The sequence below is a fragment of the Oncorhynchus mykiss genome, chromosome 25 (genome assembly GCF_013265735.2).
Source record: "Oncorhynchus mykiss isolate Arlee chromosome 25, USDA_OmykA_1.1, whole genome shotgun sequence".
Classification (NCBI taxonomy): Eukaryota; Metazoa; Chordata; class Actinopteri; order Salmoniformes; family Salmonidae; genus Oncorhynchus; species Oncorhynchus mykiss.
The window spans coordinates 20,729,862-20,757,594 of record NC_048589.1 but is presented as its reverse complement, the minus strand read 5'-3'; the positions used below and the strand labels follow the sequence as shown (position 1 = coordinate 20,757,594).

Genomic DNA, 27,733 nt, shown 5'->3' with positions numbered 1-27,733 from the left:
AGGGCTGCTGGAGGAATGTGTGGAAGCCAAGTGAAGAATCCTTGCATTCCTGTGCTACTGCAAACACAGGAGACCCATACAGAAGATTAACTCTGCGTGTCAACAGTCAAGGAATCTCTCTGTCTCTCAGACCTAACTAAATAGAAAAGTCCATCTCTCTTAAAGAGAAAATCTCCATGCATCCTGGATCCTGAACTTTACCCATGGAGAAGGGTATTAAATGCTCCTGCTAAAAAGGGAATATAAATGTTTGCTTTGCTCAAGTGACTTTGTACGTCCTGAGTACCTTCAGGAACGCTTTCTCAGCCAGAGGATGTCCCGGTTGTAGAAAATAACCTTCTGTATCTCACAAAAGTAATAGGATTATCATACACTAGAGGCTGGAAATGGACCAACTGTACAACACCAACAATAAGATGCTCTTACTGAAGCTGCTTTGGTGGCACACCATTGATCTTTTTTTTTTGCATTGTGGTACTAATCAGTCTCCCCAAAATCAGACTATTTGCATCAGATTTGATGGCACACATGGGGTGGGTTGGGGTGGGGGGGGGATCAGAGTGGGGGGGATATAGTTTGACAGTGACTGCCAAAGAGCATAGTATCCTTTCTAATGACAATGTCATCAGTGGCACTCATTCTTCTGTAAATTGGCACATTTGTAATGTCTAAATCCTAACAGCCTGACAATTAGGGACCATGTTGGTCTCTGGGCCTGAACAATGATAAATTGTTGAGAAGAAAGAACCTTAACTGCCCAACACATGTCAAAGGATTCATACAGTTATCAACAATCTGGGTATATGGATGAAAAACTCTACACCATAAGAACACAGCATATACCTCCACTAGTTCCATGAAGTATTTCCCGAGGAGAGGAGGAGTGTATCACGACTAGAGAGAGATTGAGGGAAACTGGAGGGGAGGGGATTTAAATGGGTAACATGTTGAGAGGTAGTGAGGCAATTAGTGACAAGAATGTCACTTTGTCGAAGAAATGCACAGAGCAAGACCGAAATACCACCATTCAAATTAACCAGGTTACCGAAGTGTGACAGCAGCTCCTCGTGCACTTTTTGGAAGGAACATATATGTAAACTTTTGGAAAAATATCTATAGATTTTTTTTCGACTTGCTGATTTGTTGGACACGTTCTGGTAAAAGTATTGTCTGGTTTAGGAGGAATATTTTATGTGCAGTATTACTGTGACATTTTTGTAACCTATTTCAAAAAGGAAACAATATTATTTAAAATAATAATAAATAAAAATTGCATATAAGATTATACAAATATATCAATTTACGTTCTGAGAGGCTTTTTCTGTAGCTCGGTCAACTTCATCAGGTTACTCTTGAGAGCGGTCATTGCCTCGCCGTTATTGAAGGAACGAGGTAGAAGTGTCTCAGCTGCAATTTCTTCTCTGGACTGGAGAAGAATAATCACTGCTCCGCTTATCTGCTGCACATTGGAGGATATCGCTTACATTGTAAAACTTCATCATCTGGCCTTCTGACAAGAAACACGAAATGAAACCCTTTGCCTCGTTCGTCATCCAGATTGCAGTGACGCTCCAACTTCAGTTTTCACCTGCTCAGGTATGCTATGTTTCAATATTCTACACAGAACACAGCGCAAATTAAATATTTATTTTCATTTTTATTCAAGCTACAATTCATATCCAGTTTATTGCGATATACCAATAGGGCATATAATTGGCCTAAATATTTGAGGATACGTCTAATGTTATAACAAATTATCAATATGATTATTTGTATGATTACACTGAAACATATGATTATTGTGATTCGTATTGTTAACAAGCTAATATAACTATAAATACATGTAAACATATATTTTTATTACACTGGTATTGACATATCAGATTAGACCACAAAGACGTATTTCTAACTGACTCAGCAAAAGCCATTCAGAGCGCTATGTCGATTTCTCATTGTGTCTTGATGATACTATGATCCCTTTTTGAACGCGTGCCATGCTGACACAGTTGTGTTATGAGGTGGAACGTGACAAACTGCATCTCTCTGTCTCAGACCGTTCAAAGTTTTCATAGGGTTTCCAGGATACATTTTGGGCGATTTAAGAACTTTATGAATGATATGCGCAAATGAGCATCGTATATATAATGATTGATTTCTTTATGAACGGTTCAGGTAAAACTCGATCTGTCTCTGGCCACTAAGTTCTTTTCTAAGCATAATTGAATATGAGAATTTCAGAGTTAGAAAAGAAAACCATTGTCTCCAAACGTCCTACTCCAGGACGGCAGGAGAGCAACAGAGCCTTGTAATTCTGCTAGAGGCTTAGAGACTTGGCAGTGTCACTCTGGTCAAACTGGCAAGAGAGTGCAGTAATGAGAAATTCACATCTCTGCACTTTTCACCTCACCTGCTAAAAGCTGTAATTTTCTCCACTGTCTTTTCTCCTGCCTTTAATACGGCAGTGTGTGTGTGTGTGTCCTCTGTCACTATATGCAGTTTTAGTCAGAAGCTAGCCTCAGAAGCCATTAGTGTAATCCAGGGCCCTATTAGGACAAAGCTGGTCTGTGTTCTCAGTGCCTTGTCATTGCCAACCTTAGTCACAAAATGTACCGGCAATACGTTTGCCCGGAAATGAGAGGTAGGCCCCATTCAAAGTCTTGTGCCATCCTGCAATAACACTTGTGCCACCAACCGGACATTGGACATTTGCAAATGTGTCTGCTGTGAGTGCAGTACCAGAGCGAATCCATTCAGTCTCTCTCTTTCTCTAAGGTGAGTAATCGTTGGCTCTGTCTCCACTGCCGCTAGTCCCTGCCACTCATGTTTAATGGAGAGCAGGTCTCCTCCCAGGGCCCATCCACTCATGTTTAATGGAGAGCAGGTCTCCTCCCAGGGCCCATCCACTCATGTTTAATGGAGAGCAGGTCTCCTCCCAGGGCCCCATTCACTCATGTTTAATGGAGAGCAGGTCTCCTCCCAGGGCCCATCCACTCATGTTTAATGGAGAGCAGGTCTCCTCCCAGGGCCCATTCACTCATGTTTAATGGAGAGCAGGTCTCCTCCCAGGGCCCATTCACAACCATTGTCTCACTGTTCATAAACTGACTCTGCCTATTGGTCGTAATGGCACTGCAGTTGTTGCCCTGTGCCCGTAGGCGTTGTGTGAATGAGGAGACTTGAGTTCCACTTCTCTGAGGCTCATCTGAGCTCTAAGGATGGGGGGACAAGAGTCGCACACCCCTCTGGGTTTTTCATGCAGAGCAGAGCCCTGGGTCAGAGCTCAGAGGGAGAGGCTGGCTGGCTGGCTGGCTGGCTGTCTGGCTGGCTGGCTGGCTGCTACAGGAACTGGAGTTAGTAGGAGAGTGGGAGTCTAGGAGGGGAGAGGCAGGGTCTGGGGCTGAGGCTGCCACATCATTAATACTAATCCACATAATCAGCTCATGGCCTGCTTAGTAAAAACATGAGGGGTGAGAAAATCCAGTGCTCTTAACACGTATCAGGTCAAGCTGGTGTCCGCAGTTTGTAGACGGATGGGGAATGTAAACTACACAACCCTGAGCTACAACATACAGTAAAGGAGGCCTTTAAAATATATATCACACTTGTCAAATGTCACGTTCATATGCTGCAACATCAAATCAAATCAAAACCAATTTTATTTGTCACATGCCCCGACAACATATTTACTTACAAGCCCCTAACCAGCAATCCAGTTAAAAAAAATAGAGTTGATCAAATATTTACTTACAAGCCCCTAACCAGCAATGCAGTTTAAAAAAATAGAGTTGATCAAATATTTACTTACAAGCCCCTAACCAGCAATCCAGTTTAAAAAAATAGAGTTGATCAAATATTTACTTACAAGCCCCTAACCAGCAATCCAGTTAAAAAAATAGAGTTGATCAAATATTTACTTACAAGCCCCTAACCAGCAATCCAGTTTCAAAAAATAGAGTTGATCAAATATTTACCAAATAAACTCAAGTAAAAAAAATCAAATAGATCAAAAAGTAACACAAGAAATGTATATAATAATGAGGCTATATACAGGGGTACCGGTACTGAGTCAATGTGCGGGGGTACAGGATAGTCAAGGTCATTTGTAAGGTGACTATGCATAGATAAAAAACAGCGAGTAGCAGCAGTGTAAAAACAATGGGGGGGGGAGGGGGGGGGTCAATGTAGATAGTCCGGGTGGCCATTTGATTAGTTGTTCGGCAGTCTTATGGCTTTGGGGTAGAAGCTGTTAAGAAGCCTTTTGGTCCTAGACTTGATGCTCCGGTACCACTTACCGTGCGGTAGCAGAGAGAACAGTCTATGACTAGGGTGACTGGAGTCTTTGACCATTTTCCTCTGACACCGCCTAGTATATAGGTCCTGGATGTCAGGAAGCTTGGCCCCAGTGATGTACTGAGCCGTACGCACTACCCTCTGTAGCACCTTACGGTAAAATGCAGAGCAGTTGCCATACCATGCTTTCAATGGTGCAGCTGTATACATTTTTGAGGATCTGGGGACCCAGGCCAAATCTTTTCAGTCTCCTGAGGGGGAAAAGGTGTTGTCGTGCCATCTTCACAACTTTATTGGTGTGTTTGGACCATGATAGTTTGTTGGTGATGTGGACACCAAGGAACTTGAAACTCTCGACCAGCTCCACTTCAGTCCCATCGATGTTAGTGGGGGCTTGTTCGGCCCCTCCCTTTCCTATAGTCCACGATCAGTTCCTTTGTCTTGCTCACATTGAGAGAGAGGTTGTTGTCCTGGCACCACATTGCCAGGTCTCTGACATCCTCCCTATATGCTGTCTCATCATTGTCGGTGCTTGGCCATGCCGTCGTGGGTGAACAGGGAGTACAGGAGGGGACTAACCACGCACCCATGAGGGGCCCCAATGTTGAGGATCAGAGTGGCAGATGTGTTGTTTCCTACCCTTACCACCTGGGAGCGGCCTGTCAGGAAGTTCAGGATATAGTTGCAGAGTGAGGTGTTTAGTCCCAGGGTCCTTAGCATAGTGATGAGCTTTGTGGGCACTGTGGTGTTGAACACTGAGCTGTAGTCAATGAACAGCCCTCTCACTTTGGTGTTCCTTTTGTCCAGGTAGGAAAAGGCAGTGTGGAGTGCGATTGAGATTGAGTCATCTGTGGATCTGCTGGGGCAGTTTGCGAATTGAAGTGTGTCTAGGGTTTCTGGCATGATGGTGTGTTTGATGTGAGCCATGACCCGCCTTTCAAACCACTTCATGGCTACTGACGTGAGTGCTATGGGGCGGTAATCATTTAGGCACGTTACCTTCGCTTTCTTGGGCACAGGGACTATGGTGGTCTGTTTGAAAAGTATTACAGACTAGGACAGGGAGAGGTTGAAAATGTCAGTGAAGACACTTGCCAGTTGGTCAGCGCATGCTTTGAGTACACGTCCTGGTAATCCATCTGGCACCACAGCTTTAGGAATGTTGACCTGTTTAAAGGTCTTGCTCACATCGGCTATGGAGAGCGTGATCACACAGTTGTCCAGAACAGCTGGTGCTCTCATGCATGCTTCAGTGTTGCTTGCCTCAAAGTGTGCATAAAAGGCAATTTGCTCATCTGGTAGGCTCGTATCACTGGGCAGCTCGCAGCTCGTAATAGTTTTCAAGCCCTGCCACATCCGACGAGCGTCAGAGCAGATGTAGGATTCAATCTTAGTCCTGTATTGACGCTTTGCCTGTTTGATGGTTCATCTAAAGGCATAGCGGGATTTTTTATATTTGTGTCCAGCTCCTTGCAAGTGGTAGCTCTAGCCTTTAGCTCAGTGCGGATGTTTCCTGTAATCCATGGCTTCTGGTTGAGTAATGTACCAGAAGTCACTGTGGGGACGACGTCGTTGATGCACTTATTGATGAAGCCGGTGGCTGAGGTGGTATACTCCTCAATGCCATTGGATGAATCCTGGACATATTCCAGTCTGTGCTAGCAAAACAGTCCTGTAGCGTAGCATCCCCATCATCTAACCACTTTTGTATTGAGAGAGTCACTTGTACTTCCTGCTTTAGTTTTAGCTTGTAAGCAGGAATCAGGAGGATTGAATTATGGTCAGATTTGCCAAATGGAGGGTGAAGGAGAGCTTTGTATGCGTCTCTCTGTGTGGAGTAAAGGTGGTCTAGATTTTTTTCCCCTCTGGTTGCACATGTGACATGCTGGTAGAAATGAGGTGAAATGTATTTAAGTTTGCCTGCATTAAAGTCCCCGGCCACTAGGAGTGCCGCTTCTGGATGAGCATTTTCTTTTTTTGCTTATGACTTTATACAGCTTGTTGAGTGTGGTCTTAGTACCAGCATTGGTTTGTGGTGGCAAATAGATGGCTACGAATAATATAGATGAGTACTCTCTTAGTAGATAGTGTGGTCTAATCAAATCAAATCAAAGTTTATTTGTCACGTGCGCCGAATACAACAGAATAAACCTTACAGTGAAATGCTTACTTACAGGCTCTAACCAATGGTGCCAAAAAAAAGGTAGGTAAGTAAAGAAATAAAACAACAGTAGAAAGACATTTGAAAAAAGAGTAGCAAGGCTATATACAGACACCTGTTAGGCAGGCTTATAGAGGTAGTATGTACATGTAGGTATCGTTAAAGTGACTGTGCATATATGATGAACAGAGAGTAGCAGAAGCGTAAAAGAGGGGTTGGCGGGTTGTGGGACACAATGCAGATAGCCCGGTCTACAGCTTATCATGAGGTACTCTACCTCTGGCAAGCAATACCTCGATACTTCTTTAATATTATACATTGTGCACCAGCAGTTATTGACAAATAGACACATTGTCTTATTACAACTTTATAACAGTGTTTTTCTGGGCTAGAGCCTGGATGGAATGCTTCTCTTTATCTGCTGCCTTGCTAAATCAATGCTGTTATTGGGGCTGCCAGGGTATTCTGCATGTTTTTCCTAAGTGCTGGTCCAGGGTATGTTCCCAGCTTACTGTAAGATTGTAAAATGAGTGTAAACCATCTTCCTACAGTTATTCCAAGATAAGATGTTTTACTTTCCCTTTTAGGAGTCTTGATATGCAACAGTAAATAATTTCCAGACGTCTCACACAGTAGCCAAAGGATTTATCCAAAGTTTTCTACTTTTTCCCAATCCCACACACTTCATCATGAATTGATCATATGCAGCATTCCAGGGGCACTCCCTGCGTCACTTTTGAGGATCGCAATAAGATCAGAATTGATCTTTTTGCACGTTCACATCTGACCAGAAGCATTCAATCTTACTGAATGTGATGTGGTACTTGAAAACCAGGTCTGGATGGGCTTTGGGTAATGGCCTATTTGAACAAGCTTAAACAAGGTACCGAAACTTAAACAAAGTGCTTATGCTTTGGACGCAGTATGCTGTGTGAGGTCATCCTCAACTGGGTTACCTAGGTGACACTGAGTGCTCAGAGTAATTCTGCTTATGTGAGGAGGACGACTGGGATGTTGGTACAGTTGAAGTCGGAAGTTTACATACACCTTAGACAAATACATTTATATTCAGTTTTTCACAATTCTTGACATTTAATCTTAGTAACAATTCCCTGTCTTAGATCAGTTAGGATCACCATTTTATTTTAAGAATGTGAAATGTCAGAATAATAGTAGAGAGAATGATTTATTTCAGCTTGTATTTCTTTCATCACATTCCCAGTGGGTCAGAAGTTTACATACACTGAATTTGTATTTGGTAGTATTGCCTTTAAATTGTTTAACTTGGGTTTCGGGTAGCCTTCCACAAGCATCCCACAATAAGTTGGGTGAATTTTGGCACATTCCTCCTGACAGAGCTGGTGTAACTGAGTCAGGTTTGTAGGCCTCCTTGCTCGCACACTCTTTTTCAGTTCTGCCCACAAATGTTCTATGTGATTGAGGTCAGGGCTTTGTGTTGGCCACTCCAATGCATTGACTTTGTTGTCTTTAAGCCATTTTGCCACAACTTTGGAAGTATGCTTGAGGTCATTGTCCATTTGGAAGATCCATTTGCGACCAAGCTTTAACTTCCTGACTAATGTCTTGAGATGTTGCTTCAATATATCCACATAATTTTCATTCCTCATGAAGCCATCTATTTTGTGAAGTGCACCAGTCCCTCCTGCAGCAAAGCACCCCCACAACATGATGCTGCCACCCCTTGCTTCACGGTTGGGATGGTGTTCTTCAGCTTGCAAGCCTCCCCCTTTTTCCTCCAAACATAACGATGGTCATTATGGCCAAACATCTTTGTCCCCACGTGCAGTTGCAAACCGTTGTCTGGCCTTTTTATGGCGGTTTTGGAGCAGTGGCTTCTTCCTTGCTTCCCAGCCATTCAGGTAATGTCGATATAGGACTCGTTTTACTATGGATATAGATACCTTTGTACCGGTCTCCTCCAGCATCTTCACAAGGTCCTTTGCTGTTGTTCTGGGATTGATTTGCACTTTTCGTACCAAAGTACGTTAATCTCTAGGAGACAGAATGCGTTTCCTTCCTGAGCGGTCTGACGGCTGCGTGGTCCCATGGTGTTTATACTTGTTTACTATTGTTTGTACAGATGAACATAGTACCTTCAGGGGTTTGGAAATTGCTCCCAAGGATGAACCAGACTTGTGGCGGTCCACAATTTTTTTCTGAGGTCTTGGCTGATTTCTTTTGATTTTTCCATGATGTCAAGCAAAGAGGCACTGAGTTTCAAGGTCGGCCTTGAAATACATCCACAGGTACACCTCCATTGACTCAAATGATGTCAATTAGCCTATCAGAAGCTTCTAAAGCCATTACATAATTTTCTGGAATTTTCCAAGCTGTTTAAAGGCACAGTCAGCTTAGTGTATGTAAACATCTGATCCACTGGAAATGTAATGCAGTGATATATAAGTGAAATAATCTGTCTGTAAACAATTGTTGGAAAAATTACTTGTGTCATGCACAAAGTAGATGTCCTAACCGACTTGCAAAAAACTATAGTTTGTTAACAAGAAATTTGTGGAGTGGTTGAAAAATGAGTCTTAATGACTCCAACCTAAGTGTATGTAAACTTCCGACTTCAACTGTATCTACCCTGCTGGGCCCACAGTAAACCATTCTGCATGCCGGCCAACCAGAATGGAAAAGCAAACATAGGCTATGCGGTTGGGGATACCATTTATAAATGTCCCTCTTCTACGCTCTGGCTATTTTAGGGTGGAGTTGTTTCTCCTCTCTGAAATATCCACCTTTAATTGATGATGATTTCTCGTCAGTGTCATTGCTGCCACTGTGGACACACGTTTTTTTACGACTCTTGTCCGAGAGGAACGTTTAGGCAGACTGGACCATGAAGTGTTTTCAGACCTGTGCCAATTACCCATCCTGCTCCTTTCTCAGGAACAAAAGCACACTGAAGAAGGTGCTATCTAGAACCTTAAAGGGTTCTTTGGCTGTCCCCTTTGAAGAACCCTTTAGGATTCCACGTAGAACCCTTTAAACATAAGAGAACCAAAAAGGGTTCTGCTATGGGGACAGCCAAAGAACCCGTTTGGAACCCTTTTATCTAAGTGTGTGTGTGTGTGTGTGTGTGTGTGTGTGTGTGTGTGTGTGTGTGTGTGTGTGTGTGTGTGTGTGTGTGTGTGTGTGTGTGTGTGTGTGTGTGTGTGTGTGTGTGTGTGAATGCATGCGTGTGTGTGTGTATGTGTGTGCGTGCCTGACTGTCTGTGCATCTCTTGTGTTTGCAGACATGCATTCATCTGAGTGTGTATTTTTTTGTCAGTGTTCCATTCGTTAGAGACAGTCACTGTCGTAGATTGGTTCTCTCCATACAGTCAGGATAGGAAGCACCTGGGTTTCCTTCTAGAACAATGGTGGCCTGGCTGTCTCACCGTCTGACGATCATCCAGTCACCAACCCCATCTTACATCAGAGACAAACGCTCACATTCCATTTATTTTCTGCTCTGTCTTTCCTGTTCTATGTATTTTTAGCACTTCCTGCCCTGGGCACCAAGGTGTGAGGGTACTGATGGTTGTGTGTGTAAAATGACGACTGTAGCACCGTGTGTGTACCAGCACTGACATCCTGTCTTCACTAGCTGCATTCACACTAAGGGTCAATGACTACACTCCAATCAGCCCACTGCCCTGACAGTAACCTTCCAACACCTGCTACCAAAACCATGGGAAGTGTCTCAATGATGTTGCTTACCTTATAACAGATTCCCTATGAAGATGAGTAAGTAAGAATTTCACACAGTGGTGGCTGTCTCATAATGTTCTCCTCTATAGTGGATTATCTATGCATTGAAAACCTCTATGATGAATGAACGGGTAGAACACTGTTCCTCTGTCTCCGTTCCCAGAAGAGGGTTTGTGTTTGATGAGAATTTCCCTCCTTGTTTACCTCCTTTGACTCTCTGAGAGAGTGCTATCCTCTGATATGGGTGAAGGTCTTTATCATAACATTTCACAATTGATTCATTTCCTGAGCGTCCCTGAGCTGGTGCACAGAGGAAAGCCTCTAACACCCGGTGCTGTGTTTGTGTGAGTGAGGAGGTGATTCTGTACAGGTGTTTCCTTTACATCAACACTCAGAGCAAAACAATACTTGAGTCTGACCATCTGTGTCACATACAGCCAATTACCCTGGCCTGGCCTATACTGAAGAGATGTATCTATTTATACACTGGCCCTGTGGTAGGCAACCCAGCCAGGCCTCAAAGTAAACACCTGACACTAGGTTACATAGCAGATAACTGGTCACACTCGCTCTCTATGACCACAAACACAAAAACACACACACGCGCACACACACACACACACACACACACACACACACACACACACACACACACACACACACACACACACACACACACACACACACACACACACACACACACAGATCAATTCCACCTTTAACTTCCTCCTCATGCTCCGGGTAGCTCTATTTCAGAGGTCTTATGTGATCCAGATGAGGTGAATGAGCATGCCAGACTGTTTGGACAGACAATGGCAAGGTGCTGCTGGCTGTCATGTTTGTTGTAGTTGTTATGTTGTTATACTGACAAAGGTCTTTAGGTCGTTACTCCTCTTTAGTTGTATTCCCTGGCCCAGGGGAGATGTACAATCACAATCAGGAAATATGGATTTCTCCTTCCTCCTACGGGGGTGGGGACTGGGGAGCGGTGGCGCTCGGGGCAACAGTCCACTCACCAGGCTTTAATCTCCCATCTGGCTGTAATTTACTGTAGTTTACACAGGGTGTACAGCATTTACTGTAGCAGGGACCACAATTACCACCGATCACCCTTATTCTTTAGATTGTGTGTGTGTGTGTGTGTGTGTGTGTGTGTGTGTGTGTGTGTCCTTTGTTACTGCAGTATATGTCGTTTTAGTCAGAAGCTAGCATCAGCAGCCATTAGTGTAATCCAGGGCCCGATTAGTGTGTGTGTGCTCGCAAATACATATGGGGAAATGAGCTCTATCTAAAACAGCATTTAACAAATTTAAATAGGCCCTTACCTACATAGCTAGTTTGCATGCAGGTAGCCTAGTGGTTAGAGCATTGGACTAGCAACCGAAAGGTTGCAAGATTGAATCCCCGTTCTGCCCCTGAACAAGGCAGTGTTGTCACGCCCTGACCTTAGAGAGCCTTTTTATGTCTCTATTTGGTTTGGTCAAGGTGTGATTTGGGGTGGGCATTCTATGTTTTGTTTTCTACAATTTTGTGTTTCTATGTTTTGGCCGGGTATGGTTCAGCTGTCTATCGTTGTCTCTGATTGTGTCTGGAACCATACTTAGGTAGCCCTTTTCCCCTCCTTTCGGTGTGGGTAGTTATCTTTGTTAGTGGCACTTTGCCCTTAAGCGTCACGGTTGTTTTTATATGTTTTTTGTTGGCATCATCCATAATAAAAAGGAATATGTACGCTCACTACGCTGCACCTTGGTCTTCTTCTTTAAGAAGACAATGCAAGTTGCACCCAGTGAAGTACTGTGCTACCTGTAGACTTCCTTTGACAGGTTTTGGTTTTCAGGACTGTGTTCTTCCAGACAGTAATCCCACCCTTCATCAAATGAATACATCACAAGCTATCAGCAGAGCCTACTGTGGTGTTTTCTGTTTCTCCCCAAATGGATGTCTATGTTCCTGAAACACGCAGTAACACAGCTACTATACTACCATTAATTCACTTGTACTCTTCCATTAACCCAAGCCCAATAAGTACTGCTCTTTTAGGAGTATATTTTTGGCTTATATCCAGTTTTTAAATGATCCTACAATGTTTATATTTCACCTGTATACTAAAATGTATCTTAAATATGCTGTGTGTATACTGATGAGACGTGTGTTCAGTGGGCGTTGGATTGGTGGTATTTGGGGAATGCTCTCTGATCATGGAGCTATGACCACCCTGGAGCTCCAGATGGACATTGTCAGACCCACAGGGGGGCTGCTGTCATTAGGGCTATGTTCACCTAATATATACAAAACAGCAGTGCTCTCCCTTTCAGACAGTGGTGATCGATACAGCGTTACACCAGCTCATTGAAAACCTTGTTATTCATGTTATGGTGGATTTGTGGAGCTGGAATCCATGACCATTAAATGTCAATTATTTGATTGATTGTCAGTTTGTTGTGTGTCTTTGCTAGTGACTGACCACTGACCTGTGTGGTCTCAAGTTTAGAGTCAGACTCACCATTCAGCAGGAGACCTACAACTTGACACATTTCCAGTGGACCCTGTGTTTTGGACCAGGGCACCCCAGAAGGGGAGCTGCTGTGCTCCACTGGATTGAATCCTGAGGTGGGGGTGGGATGGTGGCTGTTTTTCCCTTAGCTCTCCTAACACATACACTCACTGACCTGCAACTCATCCAGGGCCTGCCAACCCACAATGGTATTGCCGCAGATTCAGGCCACCTTAATTTGTGTCTGAGTTTTCCCCGTTCCCGGTCCCTTTCCCTGAAAAAGCTTACGTGAAAGACAAAGAACATTATGCTTTCTGTCCTGTGTATTTTCTACACTGTAATGAGACACACTATCACAGTGATGTTTTGGGGCTGGTGTGTGTCTGTTGGATATCAACTGGCTTTTTGTTTTACTCCACTATCAACTAGTGATTGAAGATGTCCTTATTGCCCAAAACGGGCCTATTACCATACGATCTCTTTCTAGTTTCTAAAACCTTTCTCCTCTGTCCGGTAATAACTGGTCATCTCACGCTGTACTGTAGCAGGTTGACAGTCCAACAGGAGAGGAGACAGACAGATGATGTAATCAAGTGCAGTGTAACTTCCACCAATACAACCACTCAGGAGAAGAAAAGGCCCTGTCTGTTTGGACCATGAAGCTATGGTTTTAAAGGGATACTTCAGGATTTTGGCAATGAGGCCCTTTATCTACTTCCCCAAAGTCAGATGAACTCGTGGATACCACATTTATGTCTCTGTGTGAAGTATGAAGGAAGTTAGAGGTAATTTCGTGAGCTAATGCTAACAAGCGTTATGGCAATGACTGAAAGTCTATGGGTATCTACTAGTATGCTAGCAGATACCCATAGACTTCCAGTCATTGCACTAATGCTAGTTAGCAATTGCTCCAGCGCTAGTTAGAAACTTCCTTTAAACTGCATGCAGAGACATAAAAATGGTATCCACCAGTTCATCTGACTGGGGAAGTAGATAAAGGGCCTCATTGCCAAAATCCCAAAGCATCCCTTTAAGACTTTGATGTGTGTTATGAACAGGAATGTTTGATTTGGCAAAACCTCTTGCAGGACTCATAAGAGGTTATACACATGGCTGTTCCTGAACAATATTATCCTAATTTTATGGGACTTTTCATCTTTCAATGTCATAGTTATTGTAACAGTCTCCCATCATCTCTTCGACCTCTCAGGGTAAGAAGGCAAATAAGTAGTAGTGTTTGTCTGTAGTCCTCTATTATGTCCTGGGGTGTTGTGATTGGTGTGGTGGTAATTAGCAGTACAGCAATTGCAATAAACGAACAGGTCGTCTCAGCCTCTCAGCTGACATTTGAGACTCACATCCAAGAAGTCCTGAAGGACAATTATTGTTTGGTCTCCATTTTGTTTTATTTTTGCTCCTTAAACTTCCTGCCCTGCCTCCCACAGACGGCATCAAGAGCGAGAAGGTTAACAATGACACAGCTCAGCTGTGTGGGAGTCAGGAGAGAGGAGTACTGTAGTAGAATGAAGCACAAGCACAGGGCCTCGGAGCATGAAGCCCAGCTAGGGCCTCCCATCTGACCCAGGGAGGGAGCACACTCTCATCCAGCAGTTAAAGTTGTTTCATAATGCAGGAGAGAGGGTGAATCAGATACAGGAGAGAGGGACAATCAGATACAGGAGAGAGGGACAATCAGATACAGGAGAGAGGGACAATCAGATACAGGAGAGAGGGACAATCAGATACAGGAGAGAGGGACAATCAGTGTACAGGAGAGAGGGTGAATCGGGTACAGGAGAGAGGGTGAATCAGGTACAGGAGAGAGGGTGAATCAGGTACAGGAGAGAGGGTGAATCAGGTACAGGAGAGAGGGTGAATCAGACAAGGGAGAGGGTGAATCAGACAAGGGAGAGGGTGAATCAGACAAGGGAGAGAGGGAATCCGTCACAGGAGAGAGGGTGAATCAGACAGAGGAGAGAGGGAATCAGACACAGGATAGAGGGAATCAGACACAGGATAGAGGGAATCAGACACGAGAGAGGGAATCAGACACAAGAGAGAGGGAATCAGATACAGGAGAGAGGGAATCAGATACAGGAGAGAGGGAATCAGATACAGGAGAGAGAGGGAATCAGATACAGGAGAGAGAGGGAATCAGACACAGGAGATTTGTTTGGGTAAGATTTTCTGATCAAATCTTTTTTAATACAAAATATACACGTACAAAACGAGAACACAAACATCCGCAACATCACCCATGTCCAGACCCACCTGCTCACACCCCCATCTCTAGAGCCTGTATCACACTCCCCACCGCATGGCCTCAAACGGCATCATTCTGTTTCTCTCCTTTGCTCACCCACTTTCAACATTTAGATAATAAAGCATTTGACCTTTCCATTGTGTTAACGATTGAGAACTGGTTGACTTCCAGTTTTTAAAATATACCTTTTTTCAAGATGATTGACGAGAACAGTATCATCCAACCCATCGGTTGTCTCAATGCACCCTCATATGCCATGTCTTGACATATGCAGACAGACAGATTAAAAGTACATTTACATTGTAGTACATTGTAATACTTCTGACATTCCCAGAATGCATGGATTATTGAGTAATAGTTAGTGTTACACTTAAAACATGACTCTACTGTTGGGCTGTGGAATTTGTGAATTTTGTCTCATGTAATACATTCTATACATAAGCAAAAATAATATAAGCAACATTTTCAGTTTCGTTAGTTATGTTCTAACATTCCCTCCATCTTGTGCCAATGTCAATTATTTTTAAGTCTTGGTTCCAGAAGTTTATATATTTTTTCCCTAAGAGATTGTGAGTCATTTAAAAGTATTTGCATGTACTATAAAGTTGCATACGAGCCTGTTCTTTAATGGGTGACAATATCTGAGTGAAACCTGAGTTCAGACAAAGGAAATTAGCAGATGTAATGTGTGAAGTGCATTAGTGCCCTGTCTTAGGGAGCAGTTTTGTATTGAGTACAGTAACACAGTGGCCTTGAGGAATGGATGTGAAGAGATTACCATGAAAACCTCTCCAATGAATACAGGGAAAGGCATGGAGGAGCTTGAACCCTGCTTCTCCTCCAGACAGTGAGAATTGCCTCTCTCTGGGAGCCCTCTGGCAAAACACCAGCCTATTGACCGGCATACAGACCCGCTCCCTCATACAGCCAATTGACCGACTCCCTTAGTGCTTGTATTAGGCCTACTGCTTCTGAAATCCCCAAGGAATTGATATTGAATTCTCTTCTGATACCCGCATAGGACACAGGTTAGCTGTTCAATACCTATTAATACAGCACATACAAATGTGGGCTATGGTCATATTCTACGCCAGGGGGGTCTGTATACGTGTCTCAGACAAGCTGAAGGAATAAGACGAACTGTGATGAGTCTAGAGTGGGACAAAACTAAGAAGTTTCCCAGTTTATACTGAGTCATTTTGAAATTTTTCCTCAGACCTGAATTATCTCCCAAACCTCGCTCTTTCTCACATACTCACACACCCAAAGAGTAAGGAGCTGCTACGTGAGGATCTTCATGCAGCCTTGCTAATCTGCCAAACCCCGCTCCCCTGCTCATGGCCACAGACGGTGCCAAGAGACTGCCTTGTCGTGTCCAGACGCCAGACTTACGCCAGGCTCGGAAAATCCACACCAAATCCTCCCCGCCCCATCACACACCCAAAGGCATGTCAGACCTTGTCCAAAAAGACCTTGTGATTTGGTGGAGTGGAGATCCTCCCAAACCGCATGAAAAGAAGAGGCCCGAATCATATGCCAATTAACACTGGTAAAGGATTTATGTTTTTACCTCCGCATATGAAAACATTAATCAATGCCCCGCTGAGTGGGAAATTACTTGAACAATAACGCTGGTGAACTCAGCCTTCACCATGCTGTGCATGAAGAGGGATGTTTTATTGGTGGCCACTGTAGTTAACTGATGTTAAATGTATCCCTTCATAGAGGAGAATTGCGTAGCAGTTTCACAGTTAGCACACAACAGCCACGCACAGGCCTACACACAGGCCCACAGGGGGACTACCCACAGGCCTATGATGGGGTAGGTGGAGACCCCAAGGACCAATGACAGCCAGGTTATCCTGGTGCTTGTGTGTAGAATGTCAGGAGATATTGGGAGGACTTGCATGTTTGGTTGTTTCTGCGCTCCCTGCTTATGACTTTGTAACATCTCTTGTATCTCTGTAATGTCTCCTGATGTTGAACAGAGAGATTCTGAACCCTCTTCAGCCAAGGCCTGACTGCCACAGGAAAATGAAAGGCACTTAGGAGGAAGTGTGTGTGTCAGGCGTCTGCTGTCACGATAACAGATGGATCATAGTTATGAAAGCTGGACATTCCTCTTCATTCACATTGTTTGGACAAATTTAGCTGACCGCAGCGAACCACTGACAGCTATCATCCTCCCTATCTGATTTATTCTGGTCCACAACAGGAAGGAAGCCATTTCTGTGATGATCAGTTAGTGGGGAGGTGGGGGACACACGAGGCTACGGATATTAATAATATATACAGTGCCTTCAGAAAGTACTCATAACCCTTCAATTATTCCACGTTGTGTTACAGCCTGAATTCAAAATGGATTCACACCCATCTACACACAAGCGGCAGCATAGCCTAGTGGTTAGAGCATTGGACTAGTAAGTTGCAAGTTCAAACCCCCGGTTGCAAGTTCAAACCCCTGAGCTGACAAGGTACAAATCTGTCATTCTGCCCCTGAACAGGTAGTTAACCCACTGTTCATAGGCTCTCATTGCAAATAAGAATGTGTTTTTAACTGACTTGCCTAGTTAAAAGGTAACAAAATACCCCATAATGATAAAGTCTTTAAAAAATGTTTCCAAATGTATTTAAAATACAGAAATATCTTATCTACATACAGTAGCAGTCAAATGTTTGGACACCTACTCATTCAAGGGTTTCTCTTTATTTGTACTACTTTCTATATTGTAGAACAATAGTGAAACATCAAAACTATGAAACACATATGGAATCATGTAGTAACCAAAAACGTGTTAAACATATTTGAGATTCTTCAAAGTAGCCACCCTTTCCCTTGATGGCAGCTTTGCCCACTGTTACGAATCCCTGGCCCGACAGTCTAGGGGGGGATGGTAATGAGACGCGTAACATAACTCATGCAAATTATAATTGTGACAAAGTAAAAGTGTGAACGAAATAACCAGGACAACTGAAATCTACCGTCAAACTCAAGGTTTATTTATAAACACACGGTAATGGGGGGGGAGCAGGAAAAGGGTCTGAGCTGGACCCAAGGAAAGAAACAATAAGCATTCAAAAACACCCCTAAGCTAGACTAGCCTATTTCAACAACAGCTAACTAACTAACCAAAAATACAGTGGGTGGTCCGCCCAGTTCTAACTAGTGTATTTAACAAAGTCTACCTACGGGTAGTGTATGCCCATGGCCGACTTGTCATGGTTTCCCCCTTTTCCCACCAGCAATCAAACACAAACACCATAACCAAAAACAATACTCACAGGGGATGACAAAGTGCTACGGAGGTGCTCAAACAAAAGAAGACGTTAAGACACAAAGAGAGAGTGAAACACAGAGATCTACATACATGGCATTTACAGAGAGATTGCGCTCTAGAGCAAACAAATGATGGGGTTTTTAAACCATGGGGAAGGAACTGTGATAGGGTAGGAAACAGGAGGTGTGTCTTCTGATTGATGATTGATTGTTGACTGATTGGGGAGTGATGATTTTCACCTGTGAGGGGAGAAGGAGAGAAAAGAAACACACGCACACAGGATACACACACAGGATACTTGTATCCGTAACACCCACTCTTGGAATTCTCTCAACCAGCTTAATGAGGAATGCTTTTATAACTTTCTTGAAGGAGTTCCCACATATGTTGAGCACTTGTTGGCTGCTTTTGCTTCACTCTGCGGTCCAACTCATCCCAAACCATCTCAATTGGGTTGAGGCTGGGTTATTCTGCAGGCCAGGCCATCTGATGCAGCACTCCTTCACTCTGCTTATTGGTCAAATAGCCCTTACACAGCCTGGACATGTGTTTTAGGTCATTGTCCTGTTGAAAAACAAATGATAGTCCCACTATGTGCATGGTTAAGTGTGCCTTGAATTCTAAATAAATCACAGACAGTGTCACCAGCACAGCACCCCCACACCATCACACCTCCTCCTCCATGCTACTACCACGCGTCTCACAGAGACAAATCGATCTCAAAATTGGACTCATCAGACCAAAGGACAGATTTCTACCGGTCTAATGTCCATTGCTCTTGTTCCTTGGCCCAAAGCAAGTCTCTTCTTCTTATTGGTGTCATTTAGTAGTGATTTCTTGCAGCAATTCAACCGTGAAGGTCTGATTTACACAGTCTCCTCTGAACAGTTGATGTTGAGATGTGTCTGTTACTTGAACTCCGTGAAGCATTTATTTTGGCTGCAATTTGAGGCTGGTAAGTCTGATGAATGTATTCTCTGCAGCAGAGGTAACTCTCGGTCTTCCTTTCCTGTGGCGGTCCTCATGAGAGCCAGTTTCATCATAGTGCTCTATGTTTTTTTCGACTGCACTTGAAGAAACGTTGAAATATTTCGCATTGATTGACAATGTAGAAAATAGTAAAAAAATAAAGAAAAACTCTGGAATGAGTAGGTGTGTCCAAACTTTTGAATGGTACTGTGAGTATTCACACTCCTGAGTCAATACATGTTAGAATCACCTTTGTCAGCGATTACAGCTGTGAGTCTTTCTGGGTAAGTCTCTCAAGAGCTTTTCACACCTGGATTGTACAATATTTGCACATTATTCTCTTAATATTCCTATCAAGCTCTGTCAAGTTGGTTGTTGATCATTGCTAGACAGCCATTTAAGTCTTGCCATAGCTTTTCAAGCCGATTTAAGTAAAAACTGGCCACTCAGGAACATTCAATGTTGTCTTGGTATATTTGGCCTTGTGTTTTAAGTTATTGACCTGCTGAAAGGTGAATTTGTCTCCCAGTGTCTGTTGGAAAGCAGACTCAACCAGGTTTTCCTCTAGGACTTTGCCTGTGCTTAGCTCTATTCCTTTTCTTTTTATCCCCCAAAAACTCCCTAGTCTTTGCCGATGACAAACATACCGAGTCAATGTGCGGGGGTACAGGTTAGTCGAGGTAATTGAGGTAATAAGTACATGTACGTACAGTAGGGATAAAGTGACTATGCATAGATAATAAACAGCGAGTAGCAGCAGTGTAAAAAGGGGTGGGCAATGCAAATAGTCCGGGTAGCCATTAGCTGTTCAGCAGTCTTATGTCTTGGGGGTAGAAACGGTTAAGAATCCTTTTGGACCTAGACTTGGCGCTCCGGTAGCACTTGCCCTGCGGTAGAAGAGAGAACACTCTATGACTAGGTTGGCTGGAGTCTTTTGCCATTTTTAGGGCCTTCCTCTGACACCGCCTGTTATAGAGGTCCTGGTTGACAGGAAGTTTAGCCCCAGTGATGTACTGGGGCTAAAGCGCCTTCAGGTCGGAGGCCGAGTAGTTGCCATACCAGGCAGTGATGCAACCAATCAGGATGCTCTCGATGGTGAAGCTGTAGAACTTTTTGAAGATCTGAAGACCCATGCCAAATCTTTTCAGTCTCCTGAGTGGGAATAGGCATTGTCGTGCCCTCTTCACGACTGTCTGGGTGTGTTTGCACCATGATAGTTTGTTGGTGATGTGGACACCAAGAAACCTGAAGCTCTCAACCTGCTCCACTACAGCCCCGTGGATGAGAATGGGGGCGTGCTCGGTGGTGATAATTGCGTTGTTTGCTCTATAACATGTTAGTTAATTTGCCTTGACACCGTGATATATAGGATGAGGCAATAAGAAGACACGGTGGCAGAATAAATTCGTCACAAAACCAGAGAGCAACCTCTGTCCGGTGAATTCCACAAAGCATATTACATGTAACAAACAGTTACAAGACCTAGGCTACAGCATGGTCAAGCAAGTTCATGTTTCCAACATTTTTGGACAACTAAACAACTATTGATTTAGAACCACAGAGTTACCGCAAGTCACAAAGAAAACAGGAGCTGTTTCCACTATTCCAGCACCATTTCAACTTCATCATATCACCTATGTTTAGTCTAATACAGTGACAACTAAAAGATACCAAAGACAATTTAGTCCAATCAACGTAAGCTAAATATGATGTGGCTGTCAATGGTTCTGATTTGTGTTTGTGCGCACGTGCCTGTGTGCGTGCATGCGTGCGTTCATGCAAGTAGAAAAAACATGATGACTCACCTTACTTGCAGAAAAACGCCAATGCCATCTTCCTCTCTTTCTTGTTGATGAAACGGTCTATGACTCATTCATACAGTACACGCTTTTATGTTTTGTTGTCCCAGGCTACCTGGCAAAAATGCTTGCTCGCTACCCTAACTTCCTTTCGTGGGCAACGTTAGCTAGTTGTCATTAGCCTTCTACATCTAGCTACATATTGGACTTCCATCCTCTCAGTCCAGGGTCACAATGTATGAATTTATGGTTGGATTAGAATCGCTGTTATAATCATTGGCCAGTACAGAGAATTAAGTAAAACCACATGTCCAAATACCTATCTCCAACCATGGCTAATTTAGGAAGGGACAATTTTAGCTAGCTAGCTAGTCATCGGAGGACAACAACACCATGACCTATTTCTCTTGATGTGATGTGATTTGGAGTGAAGCCAAATCCAACTGGCTTCGCTTGACACTTTGTTTTGGTGTGCCAGGACCATTCAGAGTTGAACTCACTCAGTTTAGCTTAACGCTGATTGATTATTATTTTATCCCAAAAAAATTATCAAGGGAGGCCAAATGCTCACTGGCTTCCCTTGCATTCAATGTTACAGGCTGCAAAAATGTCATACTCTTTATGACCAGATAGTATCAGAAAGATGGTGCCACGTGTGCTCCCTCTCCGGCCTCTAGGTCACCAGGCTGCTCGTTCTGGTGCACACCTGTCACCATCATTACGCGCAGTTACGCGCAATTTGAGAATTGAAGGAAAAGTATGAAAACACAGAGAGACAAAAGATGAATTATTTTCTATGTTTTTTTATTTTACATTTTTGGGGGAAGCCTGGCTTCCCTTGGCATCCATGAATACACACCACTGCTGGGTGTTTTGATATACCATCCAAAGTGTAATTCATAACTTCACCATGCTCAAAGGAATATTCAATGTCTGCTTTTTTTTTACTCATCTCAGCTAAGCCCTTCTTAGCAAGGCATTGGAAAGCCTCCCTGGTCTTTGTGGTTGAATCTGTGTTTGAAATTTACTGCTCGACTGAGGGACCTTATAGATAATTGTATGTGTGGGGTACAGAGATGAGGTAGTCATTCAAAAATCATGTTAAACACTATTATTGCACACAAAGTGAGTCCGTGCAACTTATTATGTGACTTGTTACTCCTGCACTTATTTAGGCTTGCCGTACCAAAGGGGTTGAATACTTATTGACTCAATATATTTTTTATTAATTTGTAAAAATGTCAAAAACATAATTGCACTTTGACATTATTGTGTGTAGGCCAGCGTCCAAAAAATCTCTATGTAATCTATTTTAAATTCAGGCTGTAACACAAAACAATGTGGAAAAAGTCAAGGGGTGTGAATACTTTCTGAATGCACTTTATGTAAAGACTTAGACAACTTTTTCTCAGAATGTCTTCCCATGAAATCAGAATGAACCAATATAAATACAACAACACAGGGAATGCAATTTGACTTTAATGTATTAGCTATTTAATATAAATGATCAGTCACAATCAATGTTCCCTCTAACTATTTTAGTCACTGAGCAAATTTCAGGTCTGCTGAGCGCAAACTTTATCGTTGTGAAAATTCTGTGTAACTTCCGGCTAGCGTTTACTGTCAACACTGAGGGTACCGACTTTAAGTTAGTTTTAACAGTGGTCAAGTAGGTTACTGTGGCTATTTGATCATAATGTAGGGCTACCATAAAACATTTTTGGTAATTTTTACCCCAATTGGTAGTTACAGTCTAGTCCCATCGCTGCAACTCTCCTACGGACTTGGGAGAGGCAAATGTCGAGAGCCATGCGTCCTCCGAAACACGACGCTGCAAAGCCGCACTGCTTACTTAAGACAAGGAGATGTTGTTGTGTTGTTTGATGCAAGAAACCACTTTACAAAATACAGTATTACAAATAATCAGACAGATTATGCTACCCTCTGCCTATTGGCTACTTAGCTTATTCATGCCTGTCTCAAAATACAATACTGCCTGTTTAAGACAAAAACAACAACAAAAAATTGATAGTGTTAACTAAAGGGGGAAACTTAAGGTGAAAACTCTAGAAAGTTGAGTGAAGTTCAATCTTGTGCTTCTCTGCAAGCTCTGATATTTCTTCTGCAGTGGCAGTCCCAGGGGAACTGTGTGTCCACGCATCACACGCAGCTTAGAGGGGAACATTGGTCACAATATGGAAATAAAAATAGAAACCTCCGGGTGCAGAATGCATTATTAAAACTTAGTCACTGAACCTGTTCGACATAGCAAGCTTGCAAGCTAACGTCGGCACGCGTTTGAGCTCAATGGAGGCACGAGGAATTATTCAGCAAATGAATGGGAAAACCCAATGTTACTCACAGTACCATAGCAAGCTCCCAGATACAATCATTCCAAGACCGATGCCTGTCTTTAGTCCATTGTGGGAAATGCCCTGCATGCCATAGAAAAGATGTCAAAAGCAATCTGAATTTGTTACAGGAAATATTCACGGCCACCTTGTGAGGTTAGCATAGGGCCGAATGTAACAGGTCACGTAATGGGAACAGCAAACATGTAGCCTTTGATCACATGGAACTACATTGACAATTTTAATTGGCTGATCCTCAAACGAATGTTTGCAAGTATGGTCGAGGTGTTTCTAATATATGTTTTCTTTTGTATATATATATATTTTTTTTTTTTCATGATATCTAATTGCGATTTTGTCTCGTCGCTGCAACTTCCCAACAGCCTCGGGAGAGGCAAAGGTTGAGTCATGTGTCCTCTGAAACATGACCTGCCTAACCTTCTTAACACCTTCCCACTTAACCTGGAAGCCAGCCGCACCAATGTGTCAGAGGAAACACCTTTAACCTGATGACTGAAGTCAGCCTGCAGGCCTGCCACAAGGAGTCACTCGACCACAATGAGCCAAGTAAAGCCCCCCTCCCCCCCGGCCAAACCCTCCCCTAACCTGGATGACGCTGGGCCAATTATGTACTGCCCTATGGGACTCCCGGTCACAGCTGGTTGTGACACAGCCTGGGATCGAACCCTGGTCTGTAGTGACACCTCAAGAACCTCAGGAGGCCTCTAATAGATGGTTTTAACAGAGTATTAAACAGACCTCCGATTTACTTCATCTGACTGTCCTTTGTCTCTTTGCTCGTATGCCGTTATTTTCCATTGTAGGCAATGGTAACTGTTGGACCAGCATTGTTACACACACACAGTAGTTGGATGGATATCCAGACAGTGTATCAAAATACTTGTCATCAGGTACTCATCACAGACAATCAGCCTGTGAAACTCAACACTGGTGTCGATGACAGAATGAGGAAGCAGGTTGTTGGTCGCCTGTCTGTCCAATGGTCCTGCTGGAGGATATTTGAACAAATAGAGGTTTCTCTTCCTGAGCTCATGCAATGGAGTCACCCAGAGGTTTTGTGTTATTCCAGCCCAATGAGAAATGCATACTGTTTATCATTGGACGATGGGAAAAATCAAGACAGAGGGGGAAGCCGCCAACGGGAAAATAAATAGAGAGCTGAATCTTACACCACAGGAAACAGGTTTTGAACCTAAACAGTTGGGCACCGAGAGGAATGTGGTATATAAGAGACTCTGGATCTGGTGTTTGTCAAAGAGAGTTTTCCATTGAAAGAATCACACAAAAAACTGCTCCTTCTGCAAGATGTCTCCGTCTCCTTGCAATTCCAACCGTAACCACCAGAGGACATAGCTGTAAAGTCAGGCCAATACATTTGGCGTGTTACTTTATGACACACACTTTTCCAAGAACTATAACTGTCCAAGACACGCATATACTATCTGTAGCTTCTGGCAGCGCAGTAGATCTTCCAAGTCTCTATATACTGTCTGAGATGGCTGGAAAGCATTTTATTTGTCTGAAATAAATGATCCTGTCCAGGTGCTTTTTTTAAACGTTAAGTTCTTGTCTATTTTATTTTGCAGAGCATTCCCTCACCCAGCGCAAACAGCACAACTGGAGGTAAGAATCTTTTCTGCATTTTTACTGCACAAATGAGATAATGTTGATCATATATATTTCAAAGCAACATACATTTCCTGATTTATGTGTGAGGGTTCTGTAGACAAGAGTAGCTAGCCTACAGGTGATGCTGAATATCCATTTCTGTTTCACAGAAATTTTATTTCTGGGATACCAATACCACTGATGTCCTGCTCACTGTTGTACTGTATGGCAAAAGATAGCTTTTTTTTCATGAGCATGGCCTTATTTCTATTACAGCATATTGGATGACTGTCATTCCCATTCCATTCTCCCAGTTTAATGTAACAACAATAGGGTTAAGCTACAACATGATACTCAAATTTTCCCTATACCCATCATGAAGTTTCCACAACCTAGCCTATGAATGAAAGTTTACAATGTAGGTGCACACAGGTCGAGAGAAAATGTTGAGGTGACAGACAGTGACACATGGACAGACAGTGACACATTCAATACTGTCTTGCATCCAGCTGATCTAGGGTGTAATCATTAGTTCAACAGTTGCAAACAAGAGTTTCTATTGGACAAATTCAGGTATGTTTATCCCTGTTTTGTTCCGTTTGCTTCCGTTTAAGATTTTTTTTTTAACAGAATCGGTGGAATGAATACACCCCTGATCACACATAAACACAGTTCACTTTCATAACAACCACGTTTGATTCCTTCTCGCATATATGTGCTCTCCTCCTCTAACCTTTTCCCTTCGCTTATGGACTTCAATGCACAACACATCAGCTGTATGTGACCAGGTGGAAAAAAACTTTCCAAACCATATCATAACCGCTACACACAGCCTACATCGTTGTCACCATATTAGCTAAAGTAACATCATAGTCAGCATAGCTAATAGAACTAATGTGTTAGTAAACCTGCTACAATCGTAACGTTACAGTGTACAGTCAGTAAGCAGTTTTACACAAACACCGGAGGGCCCCGGGGGCAATAAATTAGTAAAACCAAAAGCTTACCTTGACTTGGAAGAGTTCCAGTGATGTGTTGGATAGTCATAGCCAGCTAGCTAACATAGCATCCCTCTGTTTGAGCGGGGTGTTTGAGTAGGCTAAACTAGCTAGCTGCATTTGCTAGCTATGAAAGTGAAAAAAAGGATGAAATCACTCTCTCTCTCTCTCTCTCTGTCTTGCTTCTCCTTAATTTTGGAAGAAATTAATTTGTTCAAAACTGTTCAACTATTGTCTTTCTCTCTCTTTGAGTCAACTTCTCAACACATTTTATGCACTGCAGTGCTAGCTAGCTGTAGCTTAAGCTTTCAGTACCAGATTCATTCTCTGATCCTTTTGATTGGGTGGACAACATGTCAGTTCATGCTGGAAGAGCTATGATAGGTTGGAGGACGTCCTCCGGAAGTTGTCATAATTACTGTTTAAGTCTATGAAAGGGGGTGAGAACCATGAGCCTCCTAGGTTTTGTATTGAAGTCAATGTACCCAGAGGAGGGAACCTAGCTGTCCATCTATGCAGCTTGTCTTGCTGACAGACAGACAGATTGGTGAAAGAGAGGCTGACGCTCACTGTTTTTACAGTCTACATCCTCCTGCCGTAAACCATGGGGTGCTTTCCCTCCTCTTCCTCACATGCTGCATAGCCATTTAGTACAGTGAGATATTTCCATGTTGAAATACACAAAGTACTACAACACTCTCTGTAGCTTGTTTTCTCTGAACACTCGAAATCAGAATTGATTAATCTATTAGCAGCTTAATTATAGATATGGTTGAAAGGCATTAATGAATGGTCCTTGATTGGGGTGGAGGATGTCAGGTTTGTTAGTAAGCTCTGAGGGTTGAGGTTTCAGGGTTGAAGGGGTAAGTGAGGACAAGCAGCTAGGGATTTCAGGGGCTGCTGAAGGAGGTACTGGGGACACCCTTAAACCCATTTGACACACTTCCTCTCACATCCTCTCTCCCCACTATATTGTAAATCACTGCAACAACAGTGAAAAAGAAAAGGAATGTGTGACTTAATGTAATGTGCACCTATAACCTGTTAGGAGGATTGAGACAACATATCCTTCACCCCTCCCTGGTCTGGCCTGGCTCCCCCTGACCTGTCTGCTTTTATAAACAGCTGTTCTGGTGCCGGGCTCCATGCAGTGACCCCAGGGTCAGCCAGATCCCAGAGGTGCCTGGGGGGGCAGCTCAGCTCAGCTCTGCTCCCGGGCAGGTTCTGTTCATGGAAAACAATTTCCAGTGTTTGTTTTCTCTTTCCTCTCTGTTTGTTCGGGCAGAGTTGGTCCTTGTTTTTCTTTACTGACGATGTTATGGGGACACTTTCACACATATGCTCCCACAGGAAAGCTCGTATTACACAACATTTTTTCTTAAAAATGAAAACCAGGATAGACACCAAGCATTTCATAGTGTTTCTTTTTATGTTTCAGCATCTACACTTGATGAGTGTCCTAAATCTTTTTGAAACAATCTGCAGATGGCTCTATTTTTTGCCCTAGTGGTTGTGATAACATAGACAGTGAGTACAGTACATTATGGAGAAAAAAACAGTAAGGCAGACTGGGAAATTTCAAGAAAGGATGTTGTGCCATCTCAGAATTAAGCTGACAGACAACACACACACACACAAACCTCAGCCGGTTGGTGTAAAACTCTGCTCGTTGAATTGCACAGTGTGACAGATGATATGAGACTAGGCTAATGAGGCACACTGTAATTGTGCAAGTGTGCGTCTCTATCGGCTGAAGTGTTGAAACGGGTAATCCCCTCTACGTG

General features: G+C 43.2%; 1 protein-coding gene across 1 annotated transcript in view; it reads left to right on the top strand.

Moving 5' to 3' along the window:
* Positions 1 to 949: 949 nt before the first annotated feature.
* The window catches only part of pgfb (placental growth factor b), a 30,033-nt gene continuing 3,249 nt past the window's right edge, over positions 950 to 27,733 (top strand). Inside the window, exons 1-2 of the mRNA XM_021584900.2 lie at positions 950 to 1,596; positions 24,930 to 24,966. Coding sequence (XP_021440575.1) covers positions 1,528 to 1,596; positions 24,930 to 24,966 — 106 coding nt within the window. The 5' untranslated portion in view covers positions 950 to 1,527. The remainder of the gene's footprint in view (positions 1,597 to 24,929; positions 24,967 to 27,733) is intronic.